Raw genomic sequence first — 26,969 nt, 5'->3', positions numbered from 1 at the left:
TCTCATTCTCAGATGTGTGAATGGACCTATAATACTCGTGTGCCATCTGATAAAAAAAACCTGGAAGCACACGGACATTTCACACAGATGTGAGACTAGAATAAAGGTACCTTCACACTGAACAACTTAACATTCATGTCCACATCTCCGAGCCACAACTTGTCATGATGATCATCGCAGCCCTGAAAATAACAAGGTCTCATACATTGTATACATACATGTGTCTTCCCCGAATACAGATCTGTACCCCACAAGTAATATACTATTAGCCAGGCACCAATATAAATATAAAGCGATGAGCAGCACTGTGCCCCCCATTATCTATAATCTCTGCTGCCCCAATGATATAAACTATTCAGTCTGTGACTCTCCCCCATTACCTGTGCGGCTATGTGCACACGGAATATATGGAAGGTTTTACAGTACAGGAAAAGTGAATGAGATCCCTGACGTCTTGTGCACACGCTGATTATTTTTTCCTTGCCGATTTGCAGCAGATTAAAATCTGCATAATGTCAATTCTTGCAGTGTATTTCACCCGTACTAATGGGGAAAATATGCAACAAAAGAATGTTAAAAACGTTGCAAAAAAAATAAATGTATTTTATGCAGCAATCTTCCTGCCAACACATTAGGACATGCAGCAGAATTTTCTTATGCAAATCCTGAACATGTGCACATAGCCTTAGTCCCAGTCCTGTGTCTCTCCATTCATTGTAAGTACTTGATAGCATCATAATGAATTTGGGTGGTGGGAGAAAAGGTCATCAGGTACTGAGCCTCCTCCGCCTCCTTACAATTCATTACAAGTCCCTGACAGAGTCTTCTTCTACTTTTCAATTCATTATGAAGTCTCCTATCCAACTTACCCTCTCTGCTCCCACGCCGCAATAAATTTTAAGTCCCCGATAACATCACAATGAATTGTAAGATGGAAGAGGACACTATCAGGGGCTTGGGACCCTCCTCCACCACCCAATTCATTTTACATCCAAATCTAACATCCTCCTCCCCCTCCCCCTGTTCATAAGTCCATTATAAGTCAACCTTCCTCCCATCCCAATCCCCCACATCCCTAATTGTCCTCCTCCCCTCCCGCATCAAATCATTATCCTCTCCCCCACCTCCATCATTGCCCCCTCCACCACCTCCATACTGGTCACAACTTTCATGTTGCCCTGTCCCCCCTGATGCTGGTCACTACACATCACCCGTCATCTAACCATGACCTCCCTGATGCCGGTCACTACACATCATCTATCATCCAGCCCTGACACTGGTCATTACACATCATCTATCATCCAGACCTGACCTCCCTGATGCTGGTCACTACACATCACCCATCATCCAGCCCCGTCCCCCCTGATGCCGGTCACTACACATCACCCATCATCCAGCCCTGACCTACCGGACACCAGTCACTACACATCACCCATCATCCATCAAAGACTGCACAGTCCATGGCTCATCCCACTGAATGCCCATACTCCTTTCCTGTGGGCAATGGGATAATGTATAATATGATTTTTTAGTTATCCCTGTTTAGCACACATATTGTGGGCTCTGACCCCCATTCTCTCTCTGTTTCTGCTGGCAGAGATGTGTGTATGTTTATCCCAAATCCCTCATGGCCCCCTCACAAGAATTTTTATTGCACTTGTAACTGCACAAATCTCCCTCCAGCTCCAGCTGAAACTGGTCTGATCTGTCTCAAAAGACAGGAGGTTCTTTGTTCTATTATAGTAAGATATTGGGCCACCGATTTGGGCTAGAAAAATAATAAGTATATATTGCTAACTTTCATCAGTAGATCTGTCAACCACTGTAACCACTAGCAGCTAAATGCAACGAATAAAAAGTATGGATTTCTCCGTAACCGTGTGGAACAATTAGGATGAATTTGGTATCAATAGAGAGCTAATTTTAATACAAGATGGATGAGGTGTGTGTTATGACTCTGCCAGATTCTCGAGCAAAGATATGAGAGTTATAAGAATTGTTCGAGAAAACTGTACAGCTGAGGAGAAGGGAGGGCGATGTTAAGTCAACCCCTTTAGTGATGTCACAAGGCTGCAGTTATAAGTTTCTGCACTTCACCCAGCATTCAGTCTTGTCTGAGGAGCTGTTTCTATCCAGACCTCCTGATGCACTGGGATATTTGGGGCTCCGCCTACCAGCAAGTTTGCCTGCAATGATCTGAGCACATGTGAGTTTTATCTTTCTTCTTTAACCCATGTTATTTTATAATCGCTTTGTACATACAGTACATACTGTCTCATATTGTAACATCTTTATATACCTTTTTATAAACACTGCCTTATCTTTATGGAGTAAAATATTTAAAATACTAGCTTAGTTCTCCTGCGGTAAAACGTACCCTAAGTCTTCTGAAGGGAATTATGCTACTGTTTTGGGTTAGTTTTGGACCCGTTAATCGAAGCTGGTGGCGGCATACCTTGTCCTGCGCTTTTGGGAGTCGTAGCGATGGCAGCATGGATAATTATTGTTCCTGCCTGAGTGGGAGTAGTTATATCGCCTCGCTGCAGCGTGCCCAATAGCCAGTACATAGCAGGCAGCCTTTCTGGTGACTAATTACCCTGGGTGCAGTACCTAATCTGACCTGAGGGTAAGGGGGGCGCCAGAGAGCTGCAAGTTTTCAAGCGGAACTGTACAGCGGGATATACACGAATCCCAGGAGTTCGTGTTATATTGCAGAGCAGTGGGATAACTAAAATAAGCCCCTGAGGTAAATTGAGAGGTCAATAGCCTTGTTTGTGTTTTCATCACATTGGAGCAGGGGAGGGATAAGATAAGCCTCCCTGCACATGTGATAGCCGTGGGCTGGCCAAAGGTCACCCCGATCGTGACATACTGTTGACAATCACGGTGTGAATCTGTGAGAAGCATCACCCCACTTTTGGCGGGCACCCACAAAGAGGTGGTAGCATCAAGGTTAAGAAGCTGACCGAGCACAGCAATGTATGTTGGCAAAACAATTGTCCCATCCTGGGTTATTGTGGGCTCAGATGCGACACTTAGTCAGTTCTCATGGACAAACAATGAGTCAGGATAGTTGAAGAGTCCGAGGTCAATAGCCAGGTGGGTATGTCATAAACAGAGGGACGACGCAAAGGCATTGTCAAGTAACTGTCTGAGGTCAGAATACCAGGAGGATAGCGGATCAGAGCAAAAGGATTAGCCAAACGAATGGTCAGAACAAAGTCCAAGGTCAGGTAGCGATAGATCAATAAGCAAGGCACAGGGAAAACAATCCACACAGAACTGAAGCTACGGCTGACTGCTACCTAGGACTGCACACATCTGTGCTAAAATAAGGAAGTTTGAAATATAAGGCTTTATCATGTCATTAGCCACAAGCATGTGTTCACATTGGGCAGTAGCTCAGAGACCATAGGTAAGTGTTCACACCAGGCAGGCAGTGTAGTTACCCATTCAATCTGAGATTACCTTGTCATTGGTGAATGGGCTCACAATATTTGGCCAAATCTTGTGCTAAAATCTCATGTTTGTTCATAAAGTTCATAAGCCGTTATGCTATTCCTATTCCTTATATTTCAAACTTCCTTATTTTAGCACAGATGTGTGCAGCCATAATCTATTATTATGTATGTATTTTTTTTGGCTATGCACCAGCATTTATAATTATTATATATATTGTTCAGTCAGTTTACTTATTTTTGCTATCTAGGACTGTCAGCTCAGTTACATAGCTGATCAACCAAGAGAACAGGCAGCATCTGGCGAGAGCTCAGCACTAGAGATGAGCAAATATTTCAATATTTGATTCGGATTATGTTCGCCGAATTTGCAATATTCGCTGATTAATTTGTCTAATATTCGCCGAACATAACCGAACGCCATTCACGTCAATGGGAGGCAAAAATAATGCATGCACAACACCTTATAATGGCCCCAAATGCTGCCAAAACACATGAAATGAGGGGCAGACACCAGCAAGGTGGCCTCAATTCACCCACAGTACAGATTGTAGCAATCAGCCAGGCATGAGGTATCGGGGTCTGGCACAGCATTTACAGCTTTCAGTAGAACATCACAGTAAGACGAGGTGGGTGAGGGATCGGTGTAGGCCTCCTGTGCTGGGAGCCCTGATACCACATGTAACACCTCTACCTGCTCTCATACTCAGCCACACTCAGGTGGCACAAATTTCTGTTTTGTAGACCACCATTGTCAGAAAAATGTAAGGATAGTAACACGGGTAGTTGAGTCCAAGGCAGTGGAGGCCTGACAGTGTCTGAGGCATACTGCTACAGGCAACATGAAGGAGACCCAACCAGGAGTGTTCACATTTCCAAAAATTACTGGCAGACACCAAAGTGGCATCAATTTCACCAGAGTAGAAATAGTAGAATAGGGACCGACAGGTCTTCCACTAAACCCAATCCAGCAGAAGGACACCCAACCAGGAGTGTTCACATTAACACATTACACCATAAAGGTTTAAAATCCTGCAGTGCCCGCAGGGTCCCCCTGCTCAAGAAGACACATGTGCAGGCCGTCTGAAGTCTGACAATGAACACCTGGATGATTCTGTGCGTGATTGGGAGAAGGTGCTGTGGTCAGATGAGACAAAAATTGAGGTCTTTGACATTACCTAAACTTGCCGTGTTTGGAGGAAGAGAAATGCTGCCTATGACCCAAAGAACACCATCCCCACTGTCAAGCATGGAGGTGGAAACATTATGTTTTGGGGGTGTTTCTCTGTGAAGGGCACAAGACTACTTCACCGCATCAATGGGAGAATGGATGGAGCCATGTACTGTAACCAGGGCCGGACTTAGCCCAAAAGGCGCCCTGTGCGAGACTGCAGGACGGCGCCCCCCCCCCCCTCCAAACTTTGAAAGAAAACAATAACTCTTTAATATTCACAACAACACGTTTACTTAGAAAACTTGTGTTTCCCTGCAAAACACTTGAAGAAACACTAATATTGCAATAACGGGAATTATAAAGTGCTTTAAAGCGGACCAAAAGGAAAAAATGACGCTTGGTCCAAAGCCATATGGGCTGACAGCCAATCAGAGTGCAGAGCGGCGGCCTGCAAGGCCAAACACCGCCCTGCACTCTGATTGGCTGTCAGCCCAACGCTGACAGCCAATCGGAGTGCAGAGATGATGGCCAGCATGGAGAAGAGTTCCGGACGGGTGGCAGCAGGTCGGGTGCCGTGCGGACCAAGAGTCATTCTATGACTTTTGATCCACCTTAATACTAAATAAAATATCTTAAAATATCAAATATAAATAATATAATAAATATGCAACATACATGAGAAAAACTGTCATTAAATATGTGCACAATTTTCAACCTTCAAGACAAAAAAATAAAAATAAAGTGCACTATACTGTAATCCAGCAACAACAAGAACATAATAACATAGTGCTACATAAACTGATTTAAAAAGCAACTTTCCGTGCTTTTACTTTGGCAAACTCATCAATAGTTTCATTTAAGTCTAGAGATGCCAACACATCATTTTCAATTGACAAGACTGCAAGTGAGGATAACCTGCTCTCTGTCATAGTGGACCTTAAATATGTCTTAATGAGCTTAAGTTTTGAAAAACTGCGCTCTCCTGAGGCCACAGAAATCGGGATGGTGCACAGAATCTGAAGTGCAGTCCAGCCTACGTCACACGCAGAGAGCCGAGCGACAGGGCGGGCGCCGGGCGGGCGGCACTGGGCAGGAGCAGGCGAGCAGCAGATACAGATAGCGCAAATGGCGCGGCGGGGGGCGCCACAAGAGGTGCGGGCGCCCTCAGGCCATTAAGCGTCTACATTGTGATCAGGGGTGGGATTCAAATTTTTAACAACAGGTCCTCTAAGTCGCGGAGGCCGGAATTTTGGCCACGCCCATTTTCAATAACCCCGCCCATACTCATAAGCCACGCCCAGTGCAATAGACAGACCAGACACCATATCACCACAGTGACCTATAATACTATCTACAAGGCACAAATACAGCCACACCATGACCAGATGACATATTACCACCACAGTGATCGAATAATATCAAATACAAGGAACGAATACCACAACATCATGACCAGACCACATATTACCACCACATAGTGACTGAATACTACAATACTGATCAATAATAAAAAAAACCACAATACTATCACCATAAGTGCCATTATACACAGGAGATCTGTACTTAGTATGCAGCGTCTGTGTATAGGTAATACAGTGATCACCGGTGACATACACAGGACCTCAGTATATAGTATACAGTGTATAGTGTCAGTGTATAGGTAACACACTGACTCACCAGTGACATCTCTAGGTGAAGTCCTTCATCTTTCATCCCGCACAGACCGCCATCACTTCATCCAGCCAGGACTCGTCTCTGCAGGAAATAACACAGTTATCTCGAGTTCCACTTGCATAACACATTACTTAATTTTCCCAACTTCTACATTACACCACATGAAGAAGGCGACATAGTGTCACTCTACACAGTAATAGGACCGCCCCTCCATTTAAAACAGTATACTCAAAAAATAAAATAAATACATCACTGCAGTAATAATATCCCTTAATTAGCCCCTATGGTAATAATATTCGCCATCCTGGCCCCCGTGTGTCTCATTCCTGGCGTCAGCCATATATTCTCCCATCCTGCCCTAATGAGTATCTATCCTGCCCCATATGATCTTCCCATCCTGCCCCATCTGTCTCCATCGTATCCATCCTGCCCCATCTGTCTCCAATCCTGCCTCCAGTGTCTCCAGTCATGACGCCATGTCTGTCATCCTGCCCCGTGTCTCCATTCTGCCCCTGTGTCCAGCTTTCTGCCCGTGTCCAGCATTCTGCACCAGTGTCCAGCATTCTGCACCAGTGTCCAGCATTCTGCACCAGTGTCCAGCTTTCTGCCCCTGTGTCCAGCTTTCTGCCCCCTGTGTCCAGCTTTCTGCCCCAGTGTCCAGCTTTCTGCCCCAGTGTCCAGCTTTCTGCCCCAGTGTCCAGCTTTCTGCCCCAGTGTCCAGCTTTCTGCCCCAGTGTCCAGCGTTCTGCCCCCGTGTCCAGCGTTCTGCCCCCGTGTCCAGCGTTCTGCCCCAGTGTCCAGCGTTCTGCCCCAGTGTCCAGCGTTCTGCCCCAGTGTCCAGCGTTCTGACCCGGTGTCCAGCGTTCTGACCCCGTGTCCAGCGTTCTGCCCCAGTGTCCAGCGTTCTGCCCCCGTGTCCAGCGTTCTGCCCCCGTGTCCAGCGTTCTGCCCCCGTGTCCAGCGTTCTGCCCCAGTGTCCAGCGTTCTGCATCAGTGTCCAGCGTTCTGCCCCAGTGTCCAGCGTTCTGCCCCAGTGTCCAGCGTTCTGCCCCCCGTGTCCAGCGTTCTGCCCCCCGTGTCCAGCGTTCTGCCCTCGTGTGCAGCGTTCTGCCCCAATGTCCTTTCTGCCCCCCTGTGTCCAGCTTTCTGCCCCCCCCTGTGTCCAGCTTTCTGCCCCCCAGTGTCCAGCTTTCTGCCCCCCCCTGTGTCCAGCGTTCTGCCCCAGTGTCCAGCTTTCTGCCCCCCAGTGTCCAGCTTTCTGCCCCCCAGTGTCCAGCTTTCTGCCCCCCCCTGTGTCCAGCGTTCTGCCCCAGTGTCCAGCTTTCTGCCCCCCAGTGTCCAGCTTTCTGCCCCCCCCTGTGTCCAGCTTTCTGCCCTCCAGTGTCCAGCTTTCTGCCCCCCCCTGTGTCCAGCGTTCTGCCCCAGTGTCCAGCTTTCTGCCCCCCAGTGTCCAGCCTTCTGCCCCCCCCTGTGTCCAGCGTTCTGCCCCCGTGTCCAGCGTTCTGCCCCCGTGTCCAGCGTTCTGCCCCCGTGTCCAGCGTTCTGCCCCAGTGTCCAGCGTTCTGCCCCCCGTGTCCAGCGTTCTGCCCTCGTGTGCAGCGTTCTGCCCCAATGTCCTTTCTGCCCCCCTGTGTCCAGCTTTCTGCCCCCCAGTGTCCAGCTTTCTGCCCCCCCTGTGTCCGGCGTTCTGCCCCAGTGTCCAGCTTTCTGCCCCCCTGTGTCCAGCTTTCTGCCCCCCTGTGTCCAGCTTTCTGCTCCCCAGTGTCCAGCTTTCTGCCCCCCTGTGTCCAGCTTTCTGCCCCCCTGTGTCCAGCTTTCTGCTCCCCAGTGTCCAGCTTTCTGCCCCCCTGTGTCCAGCTTTCTGCCCTGGGCCCCCCCCCCCCGATCGCCGCTCTCAATAAAAAAAAAAACAAAACAAGTTCTGCTTACCTGACCGCGATCCTGCTCTGTCTGGTTATCGGTGGGGGCGGCCATCTTCCTGAGGCCGCGCGTGCGCAGGTGGAGTGCTCTGCTGCCTGGGGCTTCAGGAAAATGGCCGCGGGATGCCGCGCATGCGCAGATGGAGATCGCGGCGGCCATTTTTCTGAAGCCGACATGCGAACAGGTAAATTCTGCGCCGCCGGCGACCCGCCCCCCGCATTGCGCCCCCCTTCCTACGCCACTGCTTGGCGCCCTGTGCGGCCGCACAGGTCGCACAGGGCAAAGGCCGGCCCTGACTGTAACATCCTGAGTGATATCCTAGTTCCCTCCGCCAGGACATTGAAAATGGGTCGTGGCTGAGTCTTCCAGCAAGACAATGACCCAAAACATACAGCCAAGGCAACAAAAGAAGCACATTAACCCCTTAGTGACAGAGCCAATTTGGTACTTAATGACCGAGCCAATTTTTACAATTCTGACCACTGTCACTTTATGAGGTTATAACTCTGGAACGCTTTATCGGATCCCGCTGATTCTGAGATTGTTTTTTCGTGACATATTGTACTTCAAGTTAGTGGTAACATTTCTTCGATATTACTTGCGATTATTTATGAAAAAAATGGAAATATGGCGAAAATTTTTAAAATTTTGTAATTTTCAAACTTTGTATTTTTATGCCCTTAAATCAGAGAGATATGTCACAAAAAATAGTTAATAAATAACATTTCTCACATGTCTACTTTACATCAGCACAATTTTGGAAACAATTTTTTTTTTTGTTAGGGAGTTATAAGGGTTAAAAGTTGACCAGCAATTTCTCATTTTTACAACACCATGTTTTTTTTAGGGACCACATCACCTTTGAAGTGATTTTGAGGGGTCTATATGATAGAAAATAACCAAGTGTGACACCATTCTAAAAACTGCACCCCTCAAGCTGCTCAAAACCACATTCAAGAAGTTTATTAACCCTTTACGTACTTCACAGGAACTAAAACAATGTGGAAGAAAAAAATTAACATTTTACTTTTTTTTGCAAACATTTTACTTCAGAACCATTTTTTTAATTTTCACAAGTGTAAAAACAGAAATTTAACCACAAATTTTGTTGTGCAATTTTTCCTGAGTACGCCGATACCCCATATGTGGAGGTAAACCACTGTTTGGGCGCACCGCAGAGCTTGGAAGTGAAGGAGCACCGTTTGACTGTTTCAATGCAGAATTGGCTGGAATTGAGATCGGACACCATGTCGCGTTTGGAGAGCCCCTAATGTGCCTAAACAGTGGAAACCCCCCACAAGTGACACCATTTTGGAAACTAGACCCCCCAAGGAACTTATCTAGATGTGTGGTGAGCACTTTGAACCCCCAAGTGCTTCACAGAAGTTTATAACGTAGAGCCGTGAAAATAAAAAATCTCATTTTTTCTACAAAAATGATCTTTTTGCCCCCAAATTTTTATTTTCACAAGGGTAACAGGAGAAATTAGACCACAAAAGTTGTTGTGCAATTTCTCCTGAGTACGTCGATACCCCATATATGGGGGTAAACCACTGTTTGGGCGCACCGCAGAGCTTGGAAGAGAAGGAGTGTCGTTTTACTTTTTCAATGTAGAATTGGCTGGAATTGAGATCGGACGCCATGTCACGTTTGGAGAGCCGCTGATGTGCCTAAACAGTAGAGACCCCCCACATATGACACCATTTTGGAAACTAGACCCCTTAAGGAACTTATCTAGATGTGTGGTGAGCACTTTAAACCCCCAGGTGCTTCACAGAAGTTTATAACGTAGAGCCGTGAAAATAAAAAAATCGCATTTTTTCTACAAAAATGATCTTTTTGCCTCCAAATTTTTATTTTACCAAGGGTAACAGGAGAAAATGGACCCCAGAAGCTGTTGTACAATTTGTCTTGAGTACGCCGACACCCCATATGTGGGGGTAAACCACTGTTTGGGCGCATGGCTGAGCTCGGAAGCAAAGGAGCGCCATTTGACTTTTCAATGCAAAATTGACTGGAATTGAGATCGGACGCCATGTCGCGTTTGGAGAGCCCCTGATGTGCCTAAACAGCAGAAACCCCCCAAAAGTGACCCCATTTTGGAAACTAGACCCCCCATGGAACTTATCTAGATGTGTAGTGAGAACTTTGAATGCCCAAGTGCATCACAGAAGTTTATAATGCAGAGTTGTGAAAATAAAAAATATATATTTTTTAACAATAAAGATTTTTTAGCCCCCAAGTTTTTATTTTCACAAGGGTAACAAGAGAAATTGGACCCCAAAAGTTGTTGTCCAATTTGTCCTGAGTATGCTGGTACCCCATATGTGGGGGTAAACCACTGTTTGGGCGCACGGCAGAGCTCGGAAGGGAAGGAGCGCCATTTTGCAATGCAGACTTTGATAGAATTGTCTGCGGGCGTTATGTTGCGTTTGCAGACCCCTAATGTACCTAAACAGTAGAAACCCCCACAAGTGACCAAATTTTGGAAACTAGACCCCCTAAGGAACTTATCTAGATATGTGGTGAGAACTTTGAAAGCTCAAGTGCTTCACAGAAATTTATAATGCAGAGTAGTGAAAATAAAAAAATATATTTTTTTCCAACAAAAAAGATTTTTAGCCCCCAAGTTTTTATTTTCACAAGGGTAACAGGAGAAATTGGACCCCAAAAGTTGTTGTCCAATTTATCCCGAGTACGCTGATGCCCCATATGTGGGGGTAAACCACTGTTTGGGCGCACGGCAGAGCTCAGAAGGGAGGGAGTACCATTTGACTTTTTTAGCGCAAAATTGGCTGTCGTGTTTGGAGACCCCCTGATGTACCTAAACAGTGGAAACCCCCCAATTCTAACTCCAACCCTAACCCCAACACAGCCCTAACCCTAATCTCAACCCGATCCATAATCCTAATCACAACCCTAACGATAATCACAACCCTAACCCCAAAACAGCCCTAATCTCAACCCTAACCATAACCCTAATCAAAACCCTAAATCCAACACACCCCTAACCCTAATCCCAACCCTAACCCTAATCCCAACCCTAATCCCAAACGTAACACTAATCCCAACCCTAATCCAAACCCTAACCCTAATCCCAACTCTAACCCTAACTTTAGCCCCAACCCTAACTTTAGCCCCAACCCTAACCATAACTTTAGCCCCCGTCGTCACAAAAAAAGTTCAATGTAACCTTTTTTTTGTACGTCGCGTCCGCCATTTCCGCGGATGCGTGGCCGTAACTCTGCCCCCTCCTCCCCAGGACATAGACTGGGCAGCGGATGCGTTGAAAAACTGCATCCGCTGCCCACGTTGTGCACAATTTTCACAACGTGCGTCGGTACATCGGGCCGACGCATTGCGACCGCCCCGTACCGACGCAAGTGTGAAAGAAGCCTTAGGCTACTTTCAGACATAGCGCATTTTTGAGCGCTATTTTGCGGGCGCTTTTCAAAAATGCGCAATGTCATTTTCGTCTGCCGGCAAAGTGAATGAGAAATTCACTTTGCCGTTCAGACACACCGCAAAAAAACGCGGCGCTTTTGTCTGCAAACACGCCGGCGTAAAAAGAATTGACATGTCAATTCTTTACGCAGCGGCGTGTCTGCGTATCCCCCTAGGGCCCCATATTACCTTCCACACACAGCGCCTTTGTCCTGGGTGTCGGCGTCTTTGTACGGAGGGGTTGACACCCAGGACCGGACGTGACGTCGGACAGGAAGAGGGAAGCCCCCGCCCCCCAGTGAAGCAGCATGGAGTCCTTCTGTGTGTGTGTGTGTGCGTGTGTGTGTGTGTGTGTGTGTGTGTGTGTGTGTGTGTGTGTGTGCGTGTGTGTCCCCATGCGACGCTAGTGCCACCATTGTGCTAAGTCGCCGTATGGGACTACTACTCCCATCCGGTATTAGGATGGGAGAGTTGTCCCTGTGTCCGGCGACTTAGCACAATTGTAAAGTTACACAAAACACCTACACACAATACACATACATGACACACAGTACATACAACATATAACACAGAGTATATACTCACCAACAGCACACTTGTAGGCGAAGCCCTCGATCCTCCAGGAAAAAATCCAAAAATAATAAACCAAATTCATACTCCCTGTCCGCAGAATCCATAAAACGAGTGTCCCACGCCGATCGGCTGCTCTCCGGCGATACACTGCCAGGAGCGAAGCTCCTAGCAGTGTATCGCGTACTGTTCCGGAGTTCAATGACTCCGGCGTCTCGGTTAACAGCAGTACAGCTGCGTTGAACTTTCCCACGCAGCACTGCCGTTAAGCGAGAGTGCCGGGGTCAATGACCGCCGGTAAACTCGCTCGCGCATGCGCAGTGACACACCGACAGGAACTATGGCTCCTGTCAGTGTGTTGCTGCAGCCGTGGAGAGCAGACATATCTCTGGATGTGTCTGTTCTCCATGGAAAATCTTGATACGTGGCACTTAAATATGTGGCAATTAAATACGTGACACGTGGCACTTATACGTGATACGTGTCACTTAAATACGTGGCACTGAAATACGTGATACGTGGCACTTTGATACGTGGCACGTGTCACTTAAATACGTGGCACGTGGCACTGAAATATGTGGCACGTGGCACTTTGATACGTGGCACGTGTCTCTTAAATACGTGGCACGTGGCACTGAAAGATGTGGCACGTGGCACTTTGATACGTGGCACTTTGATACGTGGCACTGAAATATGTGGCACGTGGCACTTTGATACGTGGCACTTTGATACGTGGCACGTGGCACTTTGATACGTGGCACTTTGATACGTGGCACTGAAATATGTGGCACGTGGCACTTTGATACGTGGCACGTGTCACTTAAATACGTGGCACGTGGCACTGAAATATGTGGCACGTGGCACTTTGATACGTGGCACGTGTCTCTTAAATACGTGGCACGTGGCACTGAAAGATGTGGCACGTGGCACTTTGATACGTGGCACGTGGCACTTTGATACGTGGCACTGAAATATGTGGCACGTGGCACTTTGATACGTGGCACGTGGCACTTTGATACGTGGCACTTTGATACGTGGCACGTGGCACTTAAATACGTGGCACGTGGCACTGAAATATGTGGGACACGTCGCACAAAAAAGTTACATGTAGTTTTTTTTGTGTCGACGGTCCGCCGAAGCACGACGCATCCGTCGCACGACGGATGCGACATGTGGCAATCCGTCGCAATGCGTCGCTAATGCAAGCCAATGGAGAAAAAACGCATCCTGCAAGCACTTTTGCAGGATGCGTTTTTTCTCCAACGACGCATTGCGACGGAAGCCAAAAAACGCTAGTGTGAAAGTAGCCTAACCCTAACCCTAGCCCTAACCCTAACTTTAGCCCCAACCCTAACCCTAACCCTAACTCTAACCCTAACCCTAATTTTAGCCCCAACTTGTCTTCTCCTGCCGGCCGGCAGATGGCAGCAGATGGCGGGCGCACTGCGCATGCGCCCGCCATGATGAAAAAGCCGGCTGGCAGGAGAAGACAGAAGAGGACCCAGGGACCCCGGGTGAGTATGATAGGGTCCCCGAATCCCCCTATTTCTCTGTCCTCTGATGTGCGATCACATCAGAGGACAGAGAAATAACTGATCGCTTTTTTTTTTTTTTTTTTGCGGTCGCCGGTAAACTGTTAATTACCGGCGATCGCAAAGCAGGGGTCGGTGCAAACCGACCCCGATCATGTTCTTTGGGGTCTCGGCTACCCCCGGCAGCCGAGACCACAAAGAACATCCGGGTGCCGGGCGGCGGGCGTACTGCGCGTGCGCCCGCCATTTTTTCCCGGAAAAAAGATGGCGGCGCCCATGGGGAGACACGAGGAGCACCGGGGGAGGTAGGTAAGTATTGGGGGGCTATTGGGGGCCATCGGGGACCACATTTCTCTGTCCTCCGATGTGCGATCACATCGGAGGACAGAGAAATTAAACGGCAAATCGCGTTTTGTTTTTTTTTGTTGCGACCGCCGGTAAACGGTTAATTACCGGCGATCGCAACTCGGGGGTCGGTAAAAACCCCCCGAATCATGTTCTCTGGGGTCTCGGCTACCCTCGGCAACCGAGACCCCAGAGAAAATCCGACTCTGGGGGGCGCTATTCACTTTTTCCACAGCGCCGTTAATTAACGGCGCTGTGGTTTAAGTACCCTTAGCGGCCGCCGTTAAAAGGCGTATCGGCGGTCGTTAAGGGGTTAAGGTCATGGAGTGGCCTAGCCAGTCTCCAGACCTTCAGCCCATAGGAAACTTATGGAGGGAGGTGAAGCTCCGAGTTGCCAAGCGACGGCCTCAAAATCTTAATGATTTAGAGATGATCTGTAAAGAGGACTGGAGCAAAATCCCTCCTGACATGTGCGCAAACCTCATCATCAACTACAAAAACGTCTGACTGCTGAGCTTGCCAACAAAGGTTTTACCACCAAGTATTAAGTCTTGTTTGCCAGAGGGATCAAATACTTATTTCTCACTGCAAAATGCAAATACATTTATATAATTTATACTATGTGATTTTCTGGATTTTATTTTTGATATTCTATCTCTCAATGTTAAAATTAACTTACTCTTAAAATTATAGACTATTCATGTCTTTGTCAGTGGGCAAGCTTACAAAATCAGCAAGGGATCAAATACTTATTACCCCACTGCATAGACCCCTGAAAGTCACTTTGAATGTGATGTCGTCCCTAAAAAAAAAATGGTTTTCTAAATTTTGTTGGAAAAATGAGAAATTGCTGGTCAAATTTTAACCCTTATAACATCCTAACAAAAAAAAGTATGTTTCCAAAATTATGCAGATGTAAAGTAGACATGTGGGAAATGCTATTTAGTAACTATTTTTTGCGATATAACTGATTTAAGGGCATAAAAGTTAAAAGTTTGAAAATTGTGAAATTTTTGCCAAATTTTTTATATTTTCACAAATAAACAAGAGTCATATTGCAGAAATGTTACCACTAACATGAAGTACAATATGTCACAAGAAAACAGTCTCAGAATCACCGGGATCCGTGGAAGCTCCAGAGTTGTTACTACATAAAGTGACAGTGGTCAGAATTGTAAAATTTGGCCTGGTCATCAAGGTGAAAACAGTCTGGGGGTGAAAGGGTTAATATAACATAAGAGTCACTACTAGTATAATGCTCTCCAGGAATAAGATACAGATAGACCTGAGGCCTGTGGGAGGTTATATATAGCAGGGGATAACGAATACTGCAGTGATTACAGTCAGACACCAGGTGGCGCCAGAGTACTGTACACAGCATGGAGGGTCCTGCTGCAGGAGACTATGCAGGGGGCAATGAGATAGAATGATCGTGTTCTGGTCATGTGACTTCTGTATTATTGATACCGGTAATAAAGTACATTATAGTATCTACATCGATAGCGGATGTGCACGCTACAGAGATCTGGTGACCTGTAAAGTGCAGAAATATTGGGGTACAGCCATGAAAACATCATTTTTACAGCAGTCTGCAATAATTTGTGAAAAATCTTCTCATGCAGCAAAATCAACGTCCAAACTGTTCCCTAATAATTAGATAACTCTGGAAAAACCGAAGTGGGAAAAAATGGCCGCCCGCGGACGTGACCTTATTCCAAGATCTCTGCTCGCTGTCAGTGAATGAGAACGGAGGTTGACCTAATTCTGCTGGCAGCTGAGGGTTTGCTACAATTGCATCTAGTCTGGACTGCAACCTTCATACATTTTACCCGCTCTGATACATTGTAACAAACTATAGGAGAGAAATCTATCTTGATGATGTGTTTGTCTATCAGACTGGATACATAGTGCCAAACCCTCAGCTGCGAGAACAATGTCCAGGCTTGGTCTCTGGATGTAGCAAGAAACTTCCTGCAGACATCAAATCGGTCCTGTAGGGGCTGAAGGATTGAAATATAAAGGGCCTGAGTCATTGTGTCTCTTTTGTCTTCTTTTTCCTGTTTTGAGTCTTTTTTATTTATTTTGACGTCTATTTTTTACAGTTTTTTCTCTGTTTGCCCTCGTCAGCGCGGGTTTTGTAATCCAGATGTTTGTTGTGAATTCATTATTTGCAGATTTTCTAAAAAGTCACTTTTTTCTTGCACATAGTCTCCCGGAGTGATTAATTTATTTTTTATATGGTAGAAATCTTAGCGAAAAGTTAACAAAATGTGCGTCTAAAGAGTTGTAAAGAAAGTAAAAGACAAAGGCCCCGATTCATTATCGCATTTGCGCCTGTTTCTGTCTCGTTTTGGGATTTTTTCCAGGTTTTTCATTTGCATCTCGTTCTTTTTAATTTGCATCTTTGTAAAGTCTGCTTTATGTTCTCCTGTCTTTTTTCTTGCGTTCACCATGGTGAGCAGAGTTTTATGTTTCCAGTTAATTCACAATTGGCGACTTTTTAAACATTTGTAATATTTGTTGCAATCGTCGTCCCGTTTCGCCCCGGAGTGATGTTATGGGCACCAGGAATTTCACACAATTTTTGCATCATTTTATGAAACGTTTGACTTATTGCAAAAGATGAAAATAACGGCGATTAAAATTAATGAACGGCGGGGGCAATTGTGGCGCAAAAAATGGCAACTAATACCACAACTACGGTAAAAAGAAAAGTGTCTTAAAAAAGCACAAATGGTGAATCAGAGACAAATAGGAAGAACATTCTTTCTTTATTTTGAGCAAAATTCATGAACCCGCAGACGCCATTTTCAAGAATTTGGAACAAAAACCACCAATGAATGCTACAGTATAACACAAAAAAAGAAAATAACCTAACACAAATAATGAATCAGGATCATACTGTAGGGGAAAGTTGTAAAACGTTTCAGCTTCCTTCATATTGATGAGAAATCCTAACGTTGTAATCATCCGGTTCCATTTTGTTCTAGTTTTCTATAAACCTCTGTGGGCGGGTGAGGGGCGGAGCTTCTGAACTCCTTAGCGCATGACTTTCCCAAGCTCCGCCCCTGCAGTGGGTGTGGCCCGTGTGGTCGATCACGACCTGCGCTTGCTCCGCAGGTTCAGCAGACTTTCCTTCTGCTCCTTCTCCTGGCCGTACAGACTGGGGAGCTGGAACGGATCCTTCTTCAGCTCCGGGGTGTTATAAGGACAAACCTTCAGATGCTCAGACATGGAGGCGATGTCAGCGAGCGTCCACTGCTGCACCGGAGAGAAGAGGCTGCTGAAATTCCAGACCTGAAACACAAGGAACAGATGGCAACATGAAGGGTTAATCAAAAATGGTGCTTAGCAAAAAAAATGGCTGCTGTGGAGCTTTTGGGGAGAGGGGTCAACGCTTGTAGGTCTCATCCCTCTCAGAATTAGATGGTGAAAATCTAAGCAAGACTACAATGGGTCCAAGGATTGTGGAAAAGGAGTGCCGGGGAAAACAAGCAGCGAGCGCTTCTGTCCGGGGGTAAATATCAGCAAAACATAGGAAATTTTAATCTAAATCATCTTAAATAGAAAATAAAACAAATCTACAAATAGTTTTCAATAAAAATCTTCTACCATTTTGTTTCCCCTTCGTGTCTCCATGGTAACAGACTACAATCTGATTGTGTTGTCAGACTTTCTTCCATCCGGTAAATTCACACACGGAAGATCTGATGCAGAAATTTCTGCCCCAGTTGTCGCCTTCCTGCGCTGGTGGAAGAATTCAGAATGATGGTACCGATGGATGAGAATACAAAGGTTATATCAGACTACACAGAGATTGTTTGTAGTCTGTAACTATGGAGACGCATAGGTCTGCGGAGGAGCTGTATAGACGGAAGATTTTTAATCAAAACTATTTGTAAGGTTTTTATGCAATGCGACATTTCTAATAATTGCAAATGTGGATAAATGTTTAGTAATAAGACAGTACTTCCTTTATGATGGCAGAATGACCCCATGTTTTGTTTCCTGCCTCATTCCATGACCCTAACTGTGGACACTTCTGTTCCTCTGGGGAGTGGTCTGCACCACCCTGAAGTAAAATGGACCAATCAGAGCTGGGCCTCCTCTGCCTCCATAGTATCTATGTTTTCTGTGACCCACCTTCTTACGGCATCTCCATGACGTTCCTCCATGTGAGTAAGTCTTCTTCTCCCAGTACAGATGGACCATCCCTCTCTCCTGTAACAGCGAGGCGCAGATATCTCTCATGAGGGACGACACCTGTGAGAGCTGACACAGGCTGAAGCTGTCCAGGAAGCCAGCGATGTGCTGTAGGACCTCCAGCGGCAGGTTACTGAGAGAGTCCTTGCTTTTCCCTCGGTGGCTTCGGGACAGATTGGGTCTTACACCTTCATATAAAGTCTCATCCACCAGCGGTTTCATTGCAAATGTCTTCATGTGATTGCTGTAGATGACCTGTGACCTTTGCCCCGCGGCCTGAAACCTGGTCAGTACGAAGGTGCAACCCAAGTAGGAAAGAGGGCAACGTTGCTGGAACCACCCGTCCAGGCAGGACTGTATGTCCGAGTGGACATTCCTGAAATGTGACGCAATCTCGTCCCGGCGGAAGAAGAGGTTACAGGAGAAGGTAAAGGAGGAGTTGGACTTGTTGTGTCTGGTGCTCACACACTCACTCTCGATGTCCAAGTACAGACCTAAACTTCTCATCTTTTTCTCGGCCAGGAGGTCTAATAGAACAGTCTTGTGGGTGAAAGGATCAACTCCGAAGTCATAGGTCTGGGTTCCTAAGTCAATGAGCAAGCCATCGAGCGCTTTCATCTGAGACACGGCGTGACCCCTCACCTCCCTCTCGAGAGCCACTAATAAAGTAGTGCTGATAGTTTCGGTCAGTGGCAACTTGTCTACTGGGACTCCCAGGTCGGAGGTGTCCACCAGTTTCTCAGCTTTCTCCTTCTTGTTGCTGTCATCCCCCAGTTTTGCCCTCTTGCCACAGTAGCTGGTCGGTATCTTGAAGGTGCACAACGTCTTCACCTCTTGGGCTTCCAGTTTGCCGTAAACAAAGTCCTTCTCTTTGGGGGTGCACGCAGCAATCTGCCCGAATCTTATCAGCATGTGGCCATGGTGCACCAGGTACATGTTGAAACTCCCACAATCCACCTCCGTTTTTAGTCTCTCCAGGACGCCCTCTTGCCACGGAGCAAACCCTGTCTTCTCGAGATCGACCATTGACAGCTTAGCGGCTTCTTCTGCTTTTTTGCCTTCGTTCGGGTCTTGGTTGTTCTCGGTTTCTGTTTTGGGTTTGTTGCCGGGTGTTTTGCTTGCGTCAGGGAGTTTGCTGCCAGTCGGACCAGTACCGGACTGCAGATACTTGGCCGCATTCATCTCTTTGCTAAATATAGTGTCCCACACTTTGAACTTATCTAAATCCATGTCGCCCTGTCCCCGAGCCAAGGCTTCTCGCTCATACTGAGTCAGCCCAACCATCTGACCATTGTCCTCCTTCTCTGGATCTGAACCCCCGACTGCACCCTCCTCCTGCTCTGACTCAGATGGACCTAAAATGATCGTGTCTTTTGGATCCTCGGAGAGTTCTGGATAAAGTTCGGCCATTTTCAGGGAGCTAAAGAGAATCTTCTGGTCTCTCAATGTCAGGGCCACGTCCAGACATTCTTCTCCCACCTCCTCCTGCAGGAGATTCTTGTAAAGTGTCTGAGGCTTGAGAATAGTCGGCCAGCGGTTCCAATCCATGGAGCAGCAGACCACGCTGGCTGGGCAGACCTTCAAATGTTTCGCCTGTTTGCATCGGGACATTGAGAAAGGGCAGCCAAATACAGAATTCAAGCAGGGCACCCACTCGTTGGGGCACAGAAGATGATGTTCATCCTCTTTGCACATGTGGAAGGTGGCACCGCAGTGCAGCTTGCAGTTGATTACAATACAGGAGACACCAGTATTGATGGGAGCATTGCAGCGCTTGTTGAAGCAGTTCTCGCAGTGCCGATGCTGTCCAGGTGGAGGCCGCTGGGTCCTTCCCTAAGGGTCATTAAAAAACAGAGGTAAAATCATTTATTTAATGAAACATATATATACATCAATTACAATATAAAATAACAGCATGGAGGACATTATACAACTGTACTGAACATAGTAGCTGTGAATCCAGCACTGGGTTTGATAAAACACTTACTAGAAGGCTGCATCCTGGAAGAAAACATACAGCAGTACTGGACAATGTAGCTGTGAATCCAGCACTCAGATAAAAACACTCACTGGAAAGCTGAACCATGGGGTATAGTAAACTGTAGTACTGCGTAATCTAGCTGGGAATCCAGCACTGGGTTGAGATAAGGAAAACTTACTAGAAAACATCAATATCATGGAGAACATTATACAACAGTACTAAGCAGTGTAACTGTAAATACAGCGCTATGTGATAAACAGTTACTATACAGCTGCATCATGGATGACAATATACGGTAGCATGGAAGACAGTATACAGCAGTACTGAACACAGTAGCTGTGAATACAACACTCTGAGATAAAACACTGACTAGAAAGCAGCAGTATAAAGGATATTATATAGCCGGACTGAGCACTGTAGCTGTAAATCCAGTTCTGGAAACCAGCATTTGCTATTATTTCACAACATAAGATCCAGTGTTCTTGCACACTTTTATATACCGTACATATCGAGTATAACTCCAATCACTATCATTAGCTCACATGCCAGTTAATTTCCTATCACCCAATGAATTATGGGAGCTTTGGACGTGACTGGAGCAGAAAACGTCACCCAAGGTCAGTACAAGCAGTTTTCATGAAGGTTTAAGTAGCAAAATGCAGCAAAGTCTTAAGATACAAACTGTGAGACACCGGCCCCAAACCAGACTCCTCCATAGGGACTACTGATTTGATGGGTGTTAAGGTAGTCATACTGGTTGATGGCACTCACCATGGTCGGTCAGTCTTCACCTCCTGCCAGGAATTATTCAGATCTCATCTGTGAATAGAGAAGTTTATAATAACATATCATAAAAAATTACTGGTTCAGGCGACTGCTCAGAATAAGCCATCCTGTGTACACAAGGAATAATAATATTTCCTTCTATCCTGAATTTTCACCAGTTTTCTCCTTTCTAACTTTCAGTCATCTCTAAGCTACTAACTGGAGACCATTGGCTGTGATGCCTCCTATTCACAGCAAACTCAGACATGAGGGATTCATGCTCTCGTCTCTATTGAGCACGTGTTCAGAAGCAGCATGAGCAGTGTACATGTGAATCCAGCTATGGTGTGAGGCAAACACTTACTAGAAATAGCATCACCATAGAGGACATTATATTATATAGTACTAACTAGTGTAGCTGTAAATCCAGTCTTTAAGTGAGAAAAAGCACTTACTATAAGAGCAGCAGCATGGAGAACATTACACCGCAGTATTTAGCAGTGTAGATGCGAATCAAGTACTGAGGTGAAATAAATCACTAAATGCAGCACAAGCAGCATGGATGTCATTTTGCAGTAGCAATGAGCAGTATAGCTGTATATTCAGCACTGGGATGTGATAAAACACTTACTATAAGAGCAGCCGTAGCATGGAGAACATTATACATCATAATTTAGCAGTGTAAATGTGAATCAAGCATAGGGTGAGATTACAGTCACTAAATGCAGCAACAGCAGCATGAATGACATTGTGCAGCAGTAGTGAGCAGTGTAGCTATGTATTCAGCACTCGGATGTGATAAAACACTCACTAGAAGAGCAGCAGTAGCTTAGAGAACATTATACAGCAATATTTAGCAGTGTAGATGTGAATCCAGCACTGGCGTGAGATAACAGTCACTAAATGCAGAACAGATAACATTGTGCAGAACTAGTGAGCAGTGTAGCTGTGTATTCAGTACTGGGATGTGATAAAACACACTTACCAAAAAGCAGTGTCATGGAGAACATTTTACCGTAGTACTGAAAAGTGTATCTGTGAAACCAGCACTGTGGTAAGAAAGTAAAGCACTTAAAAAGAAATCAACAGCAGCATGGAGGACATTAAACAGCAGTAGAGAGGTATTGCTGTGAATCCAGCTCTGTGGTTAGAATACTTACTTGGAGCAGCATCAGGACATTGCACAGCAGTACTGAGGTGTGTAGCTGTAAATTCAGCTCTGAGTGAGATAAGAAAAAAACAATTAGGGCTTATTCAGTTGTCTGTGCAAATCGGTCCAATCTCAGACTGCAATGCACGGACTGGCCGACAGCCTCCCGACCGTAGCGTGACCGGTTCATGCATTTCTGTGAGCCCTCAGGCAATTTTCACCAATCCGTTTGAGCAGTAGAAAAACAGATATAAAACTTTCAGTTACCGCTCCCATTCACTTCAATGGTTTAATTTTTACTTCTTCAGTTTCCATCTGTTTTGCATTTTCAGGATAAAAACAGATTCATTTAAGAACGGAAATGTCACGCTGTACTGCTGAGGGTTAATGCAGATTAACGCAAGCTCCACTAGATGGCAACAGAGTGAAGAGTGAGCTAAATATCCTGCTAAGAAGCAGTCCCACAGCAGTACAGCGAAGCCACCACTAGGTGGCAGCAGAGTAGTCAGAGAGCCGAGTCAATACCAGGGAAAAATGTAGTACAAAAGGGAAAAACCGAGGAGCAGAGTCTGAGGAGAGCAAGGGTCAGTACCAGAGGAGAGTGACAAAATCAGGTCAGAGTCAAGCCAAAGTCAGGTACCGGGAAATCCAAACAAACAGGGAAATAAGGAGCTAAGACAGGTAGGCGGGAGATAAACAAACACCGGTCGGGTTAGCTGAATGCAGCAGGACAGATCAGGAACTCACCAGAGCCAGCTAGCACGCCGAAGGCCAGCAATATAACTGGCCCTGAATACAGGGAACAGCACAGATATATAGCAGACCGGACACGGGAACCAGGCTGTGAAAGCTAGCCCTGACATGACCAGACCGGGAAAGACAAACCCCAGCCTGGATCATGACAGGAAACTTCGGTTTGTGCAAATCCTCCTTGTGCCGGACTCCATGTTCTTCCTTACGCTGAAGATCAATCTCACTGACATGCTCTGGATATTGGGGGTCGTTGTCCATCTGCAGAATTCCCTGATGGCACTACATGATAACTATCTGCAGCCGGACAACAACCCCCAACATCCAGCCAATGTCACTAATAACGAGGAATCCTGGGGAAGATGATCCGGAGCCCTGACCTCCCATCATCCCCTCTGTGTGGGATCAGACACAGAAGATCGGAGGTCAGTGATACAAGATGTTTGGAACAATCTCCTGCCGAGATCCTCCATGAACTGTGTACAAATGACGAGAAGAAGTGATGGAGGTGAAGGACAGTCACCAAATACTGATGATAGAGGTGACGAGTGCTCACCAGATACTGATGATGGAGGAGACGAGTGGTGACCAGATACTGATGATGGAGGAGACGGGCGGTCACCAGATACTGATGATGGAGGAGACGAGTGGTCACCAGATACTGATGATGGAGGAGATGGGCGGTGACCAGATACTGATGGTGGAGGAGACGGGCGGTCACCAGATACTGATGATGGAGGAGACGAGTGGTCACTAGATACTGATGATGGAGGAGATGGGCGGTGACCAGATACTGATGGTGGAGGAGACGGGCGGTCACCAGATACTGATGATGGAGGAGACGGGCGGTGACCAGATACTGATGATGGAGGAGACGGGTGGACACCAGATACTGATGATGGAGACGGGCGGTCACCAGATACTGAGAATGGGGGGACGGGCAGTTACCAGATACTGATGATTGAGGGGACGGGCGGTCACCAGATACTGATGATTGAGGGGACGGACGGTCACCAGATACTGATGATGGAGGGGACGGACGGTCACCAGATACTGATGATGGAGGGGACGGGCGGTCACCAGATACTGATGATGGAGGGGACGGGCGGTCACCAGATACTGATGATGGAGGAGACGGGCGGTCACCAGATACTGATGATGGAGGAGACGGGCGGTCACCAGATACTGATGATGGAGGAGACGGACGGTCACCAGATACTGATGATGGAGGGGACGGGCGGTCACCAGATACTGATGATGGAGGGGACGGGCGGTCACCAGATACTGATGATGGAGGGGACGGGCGGTCACCAGATACTGATGATGGAGGGGACGGGCGGTCACCAGATACTGATGATGGAGGAGACGGGCGGTCACCAGATACTGATGATTGAGGGGACGGACGGTCACCAGATACTGATGATGGAGGGGACGGGCGGTCACCAGATACTGATGATGGAGGGGACGGGCGGTCACCAGATACTGATCATGGATGGGACAGACGGTCACCAGATACAGATGATGGAGGTGACGGGCGGTCACCAGATACGGATGATGGAGGGGACGGGCGGTCACCAGATACTGATGATGGAGGGGACGGGCGGTCACCAGATACTGATGATGGAGGTGACGGGCAGTCACCAGATACTGATGATGGAGGTGACGGGCAGTCACCAGATACTGATGATGGAGGTGACGGGCAGTCACCAGATACTGATGATGGAGGTGACGGGCAGTCACCAGATACTGATGATGGAGGTGACGGGCGGTCACCAGATACTGATGATGGAGGTGACGGGCGGTCACCAGATACTGAAGATGGAGGTGACGGGCAGTCACCAGATACTGATGATGGAGGTGACGGGCGGTCACCAGATACTGATGATGGAGGTGACGGGCGGTCACCAGATACTGATGATGGAGGTGACGGGCGGTCACCAGATACTGTGATGGAGGTGACGGGCGGTCACCAGATACTGATGATGGAGGTGACGGGCGGTCACCAGATACTGATGATGGAGGTGACGGGCGGTCACCAGATACTGATGATGGAGGTGACGGGCGGTCACCAGATACTGATGATGGAGGTGACGGGCGGTCACCAGATACTGATGATGGAGGTGACGGGCAGTCACCAGATACTGATGATGGAGGTGACGGGCAGTCACCAGATACTGATGATGGAGGTGACGGGCGGTCACCAGATACTGATGATGGAGGTGATGGGCGGTCTCTTTTTATTTTGTTAATTGATAAAAATAAACCATTAGCTCTTTTATATATGAAGCTTCTTACTCTGCAGCATTTACTCCACACCTGCCTAAGACTGTTGCACGGTGCTGTATATTCCTGTGTTCTGCTCCCATCAGCGTATATCCTTCCTGTCCCCAGTGCCCCCCTCAGTCTATATCCTTGGTGCCCCCTCAGTGTATATCCTTCCTGTCCCCGGTGCCCCCTCAGTGTATATCCTTGATGCCCCCCTCAGTCTATATCCTTGGTGCCCCCCTCAGTCTATGTCCTTCCTGCTGTGCCCCCCCAGTGTACATCCTTCCTGCCCCCGGTGCCCCCTCAGTGTATATCCTTGATGCCCCCCTCAGTCTATATCCTTGGTGCCCCCCTCAGTCTATGTCCTTCCTGCTGTGCCCCCCCTCAGTCTATATCCTTGGTGCCCCCCCAGTGTACATCCTTCCTGCCCCCGGTGCCCCCTCAGTCTATATCCTTGATGCCCCCCCAGTGTATATCCTTCCTATCCCCGGTGCCCACTCAGTGTATATCCTTGGTGCCCCCCCAGTGTACATCCTTCCTGTCCCCGGTGCCCCCTCAGTGTACATCCTTCCTGTCCCCGGTGCCCCCTCAGTGTATATCCTTCCTGTCCCCGGTGCCCCCTCAGTGTATATCCTTGGTGCCCCCCCAGTATACATCCTTCCTGTCCCCGGTGCCCCCTCAGTGTATATCCTTGGTGCCCCCCTCAGTGTATATCCTTCCTGTCCCCAGTGCCCTTCCTTGTACCCTCGTTGCCTCCTCTGTCCGTACAGCGGCCCATCCGCACTTGTATCTCAGTCTCTGCCCCCCGTCCCGTGTTGCCCTCCTAGACCCCTCCATTCTGGGGCTCCTCACCTGTTGCTGGGGGTCCGCTCACTTTTCTGCCTCTTTTGCCCTCATGGTGGTGCAGCCGCTCGCCGTGTGACAGGACGGGTCATGTATAAATAGCCGGTCGGCGTGTGCCATCTCCGCTTACACGTCTGCTGCTCCCATTAACCCTCTGTGCTCAGCAGCCGCTCGTGACTGTGTCCGGGGGTATAATTCACAGCTCGGGGGGGCAACGCAGACTATCCCGGCCCCCGATAACACCGGGGCCGATTTACCGCATTATTATCCAGTGTTAATGAAAGTCTTCCCTCCTCAGTAAGTGCACGACCCGAACCTGCCGGGGATACGAGCTGTGGCCTATACGGACCAGGGGGCACAGCAGCCATATTGGGGTCTGATATTGGGCTTCATTAGTTCTAGAATGCGAGAGGGGTCCGACCATTAACCCGTTCATGACCAGGAGTATAATTATTTTTTACCAGTTCTGTAGGATTTGGTGTAATTGACGGTTTCCTATGAAGGGCTTCAGCGCCCCCCACAGACGACCGCTGCTAGTGCAACCAACAATTGCTTTAAAACCTGCTGTTAAGTGACCAACCACGGCATCTAAATGGTTAAACGTCAGATTGGTGCCAGAGGCGTCACTGCTCCCGGCGGCAGATAGTCGGCAAATGTGCGGTCGTGTTTGTTATATGGTCATAACAGGGTTAAAAGTCTGGATTGTGCCCATCAGTGGCCACCACTAGGGGGAGCTCTGCGCACAGGTATGACTACAGCCCTCAGTATACAGAGCGCCCCCTAGTGGCAGCATTTCAGCTTGCGGCCATTTCTCAGGCTGTGCGGCCGCCACAATGACGGCGAATAAAAGACAAATCTCTGCGGTTCATGAGAAACTCAGATCGAGCGCAGCTCC

The 26,969-nt window shown here is 47.5% G+C and overlaps 1 protein-coding gene across 4 annotated transcripts; it reads right to left on the bottom strand.

The window, feature by feature from the left end:
• Window positions 1–16,871: 16,871 nt before the first annotated feature.
• Window positions 16,872–26,824, bottom strand: FBXO40 (F-box protein 40). Of its 4 annotated transcripts, XM_077293651.1 has the most exons (6): window positions 26,084–26,824; window positions 22,227–22,285; window positions 22,052–22,115; window positions 21,073–21,120; window positions 18,261–20,153; window positions 16,872–17,414 (listed from the first exon to the last, which is right to left on the bottom strand). In XM_077293651.1, exons 4-6 carry the CDS (start codon window positions 21,073–21,075, stop codon window positions 17,214–17,216), a joined length of 2,097 nt encoding a protein of 698 aa, XP_077149766.1. In that variant the 5' UTR covers window positions 21,076–21,120; window positions 22,052–22,115; window positions 22,227–22,285; window positions 26,084–26,824; the 3' UTR covers window positions 16,872–17,213. The 4 variants fall into 4 exon arrangements, with proteins under 4 accessions (XP_077149766.1, XP_077149768.1, XP_077149767.1 ...); XM_077293653.1 differs by lacking the exon at window positions 22,052–22,115; XM_077293652.1 differs by lacking the exon at window positions 26,084–26,824 and having other exon boundaries at window positions 22,227–23,648.
• Between the last annotated feature and the right edge of the window lie 145 nt (window positions 26,825–26,969).

Source organism: Ranitomeya variabilis, chromosome 3 (genome assembly GCF_051348905.1).
Source record: "Ranitomeya variabilis isolate aRanVar5 chromosome 3, aRanVar5.hap1, whole genome shotgun sequence".
NCBI lineage: Eukaryota > Metazoa > Chordata > Amphibia > Anura > Dendrobatidae > Ranitomeya > Ranitomeya variabilis.
Note: the sequence above shows the minus strand (reverse complement) of the source record. Positions and strands in the feature narration are given on the sequence as shown.

Bases quoted from the DNA above. Each gene is read 5' to 3' on its own strand.
- FBXO40 (XM_077293651.1), bottom strand. The intron at 17,415-18,260 runs GTGGGTCACAGA...CTTGTGTTTCAG, and splicing joins CATGGAGATGCCGTAAGAAG to GTCTGGAATTTCAGCAGCCT.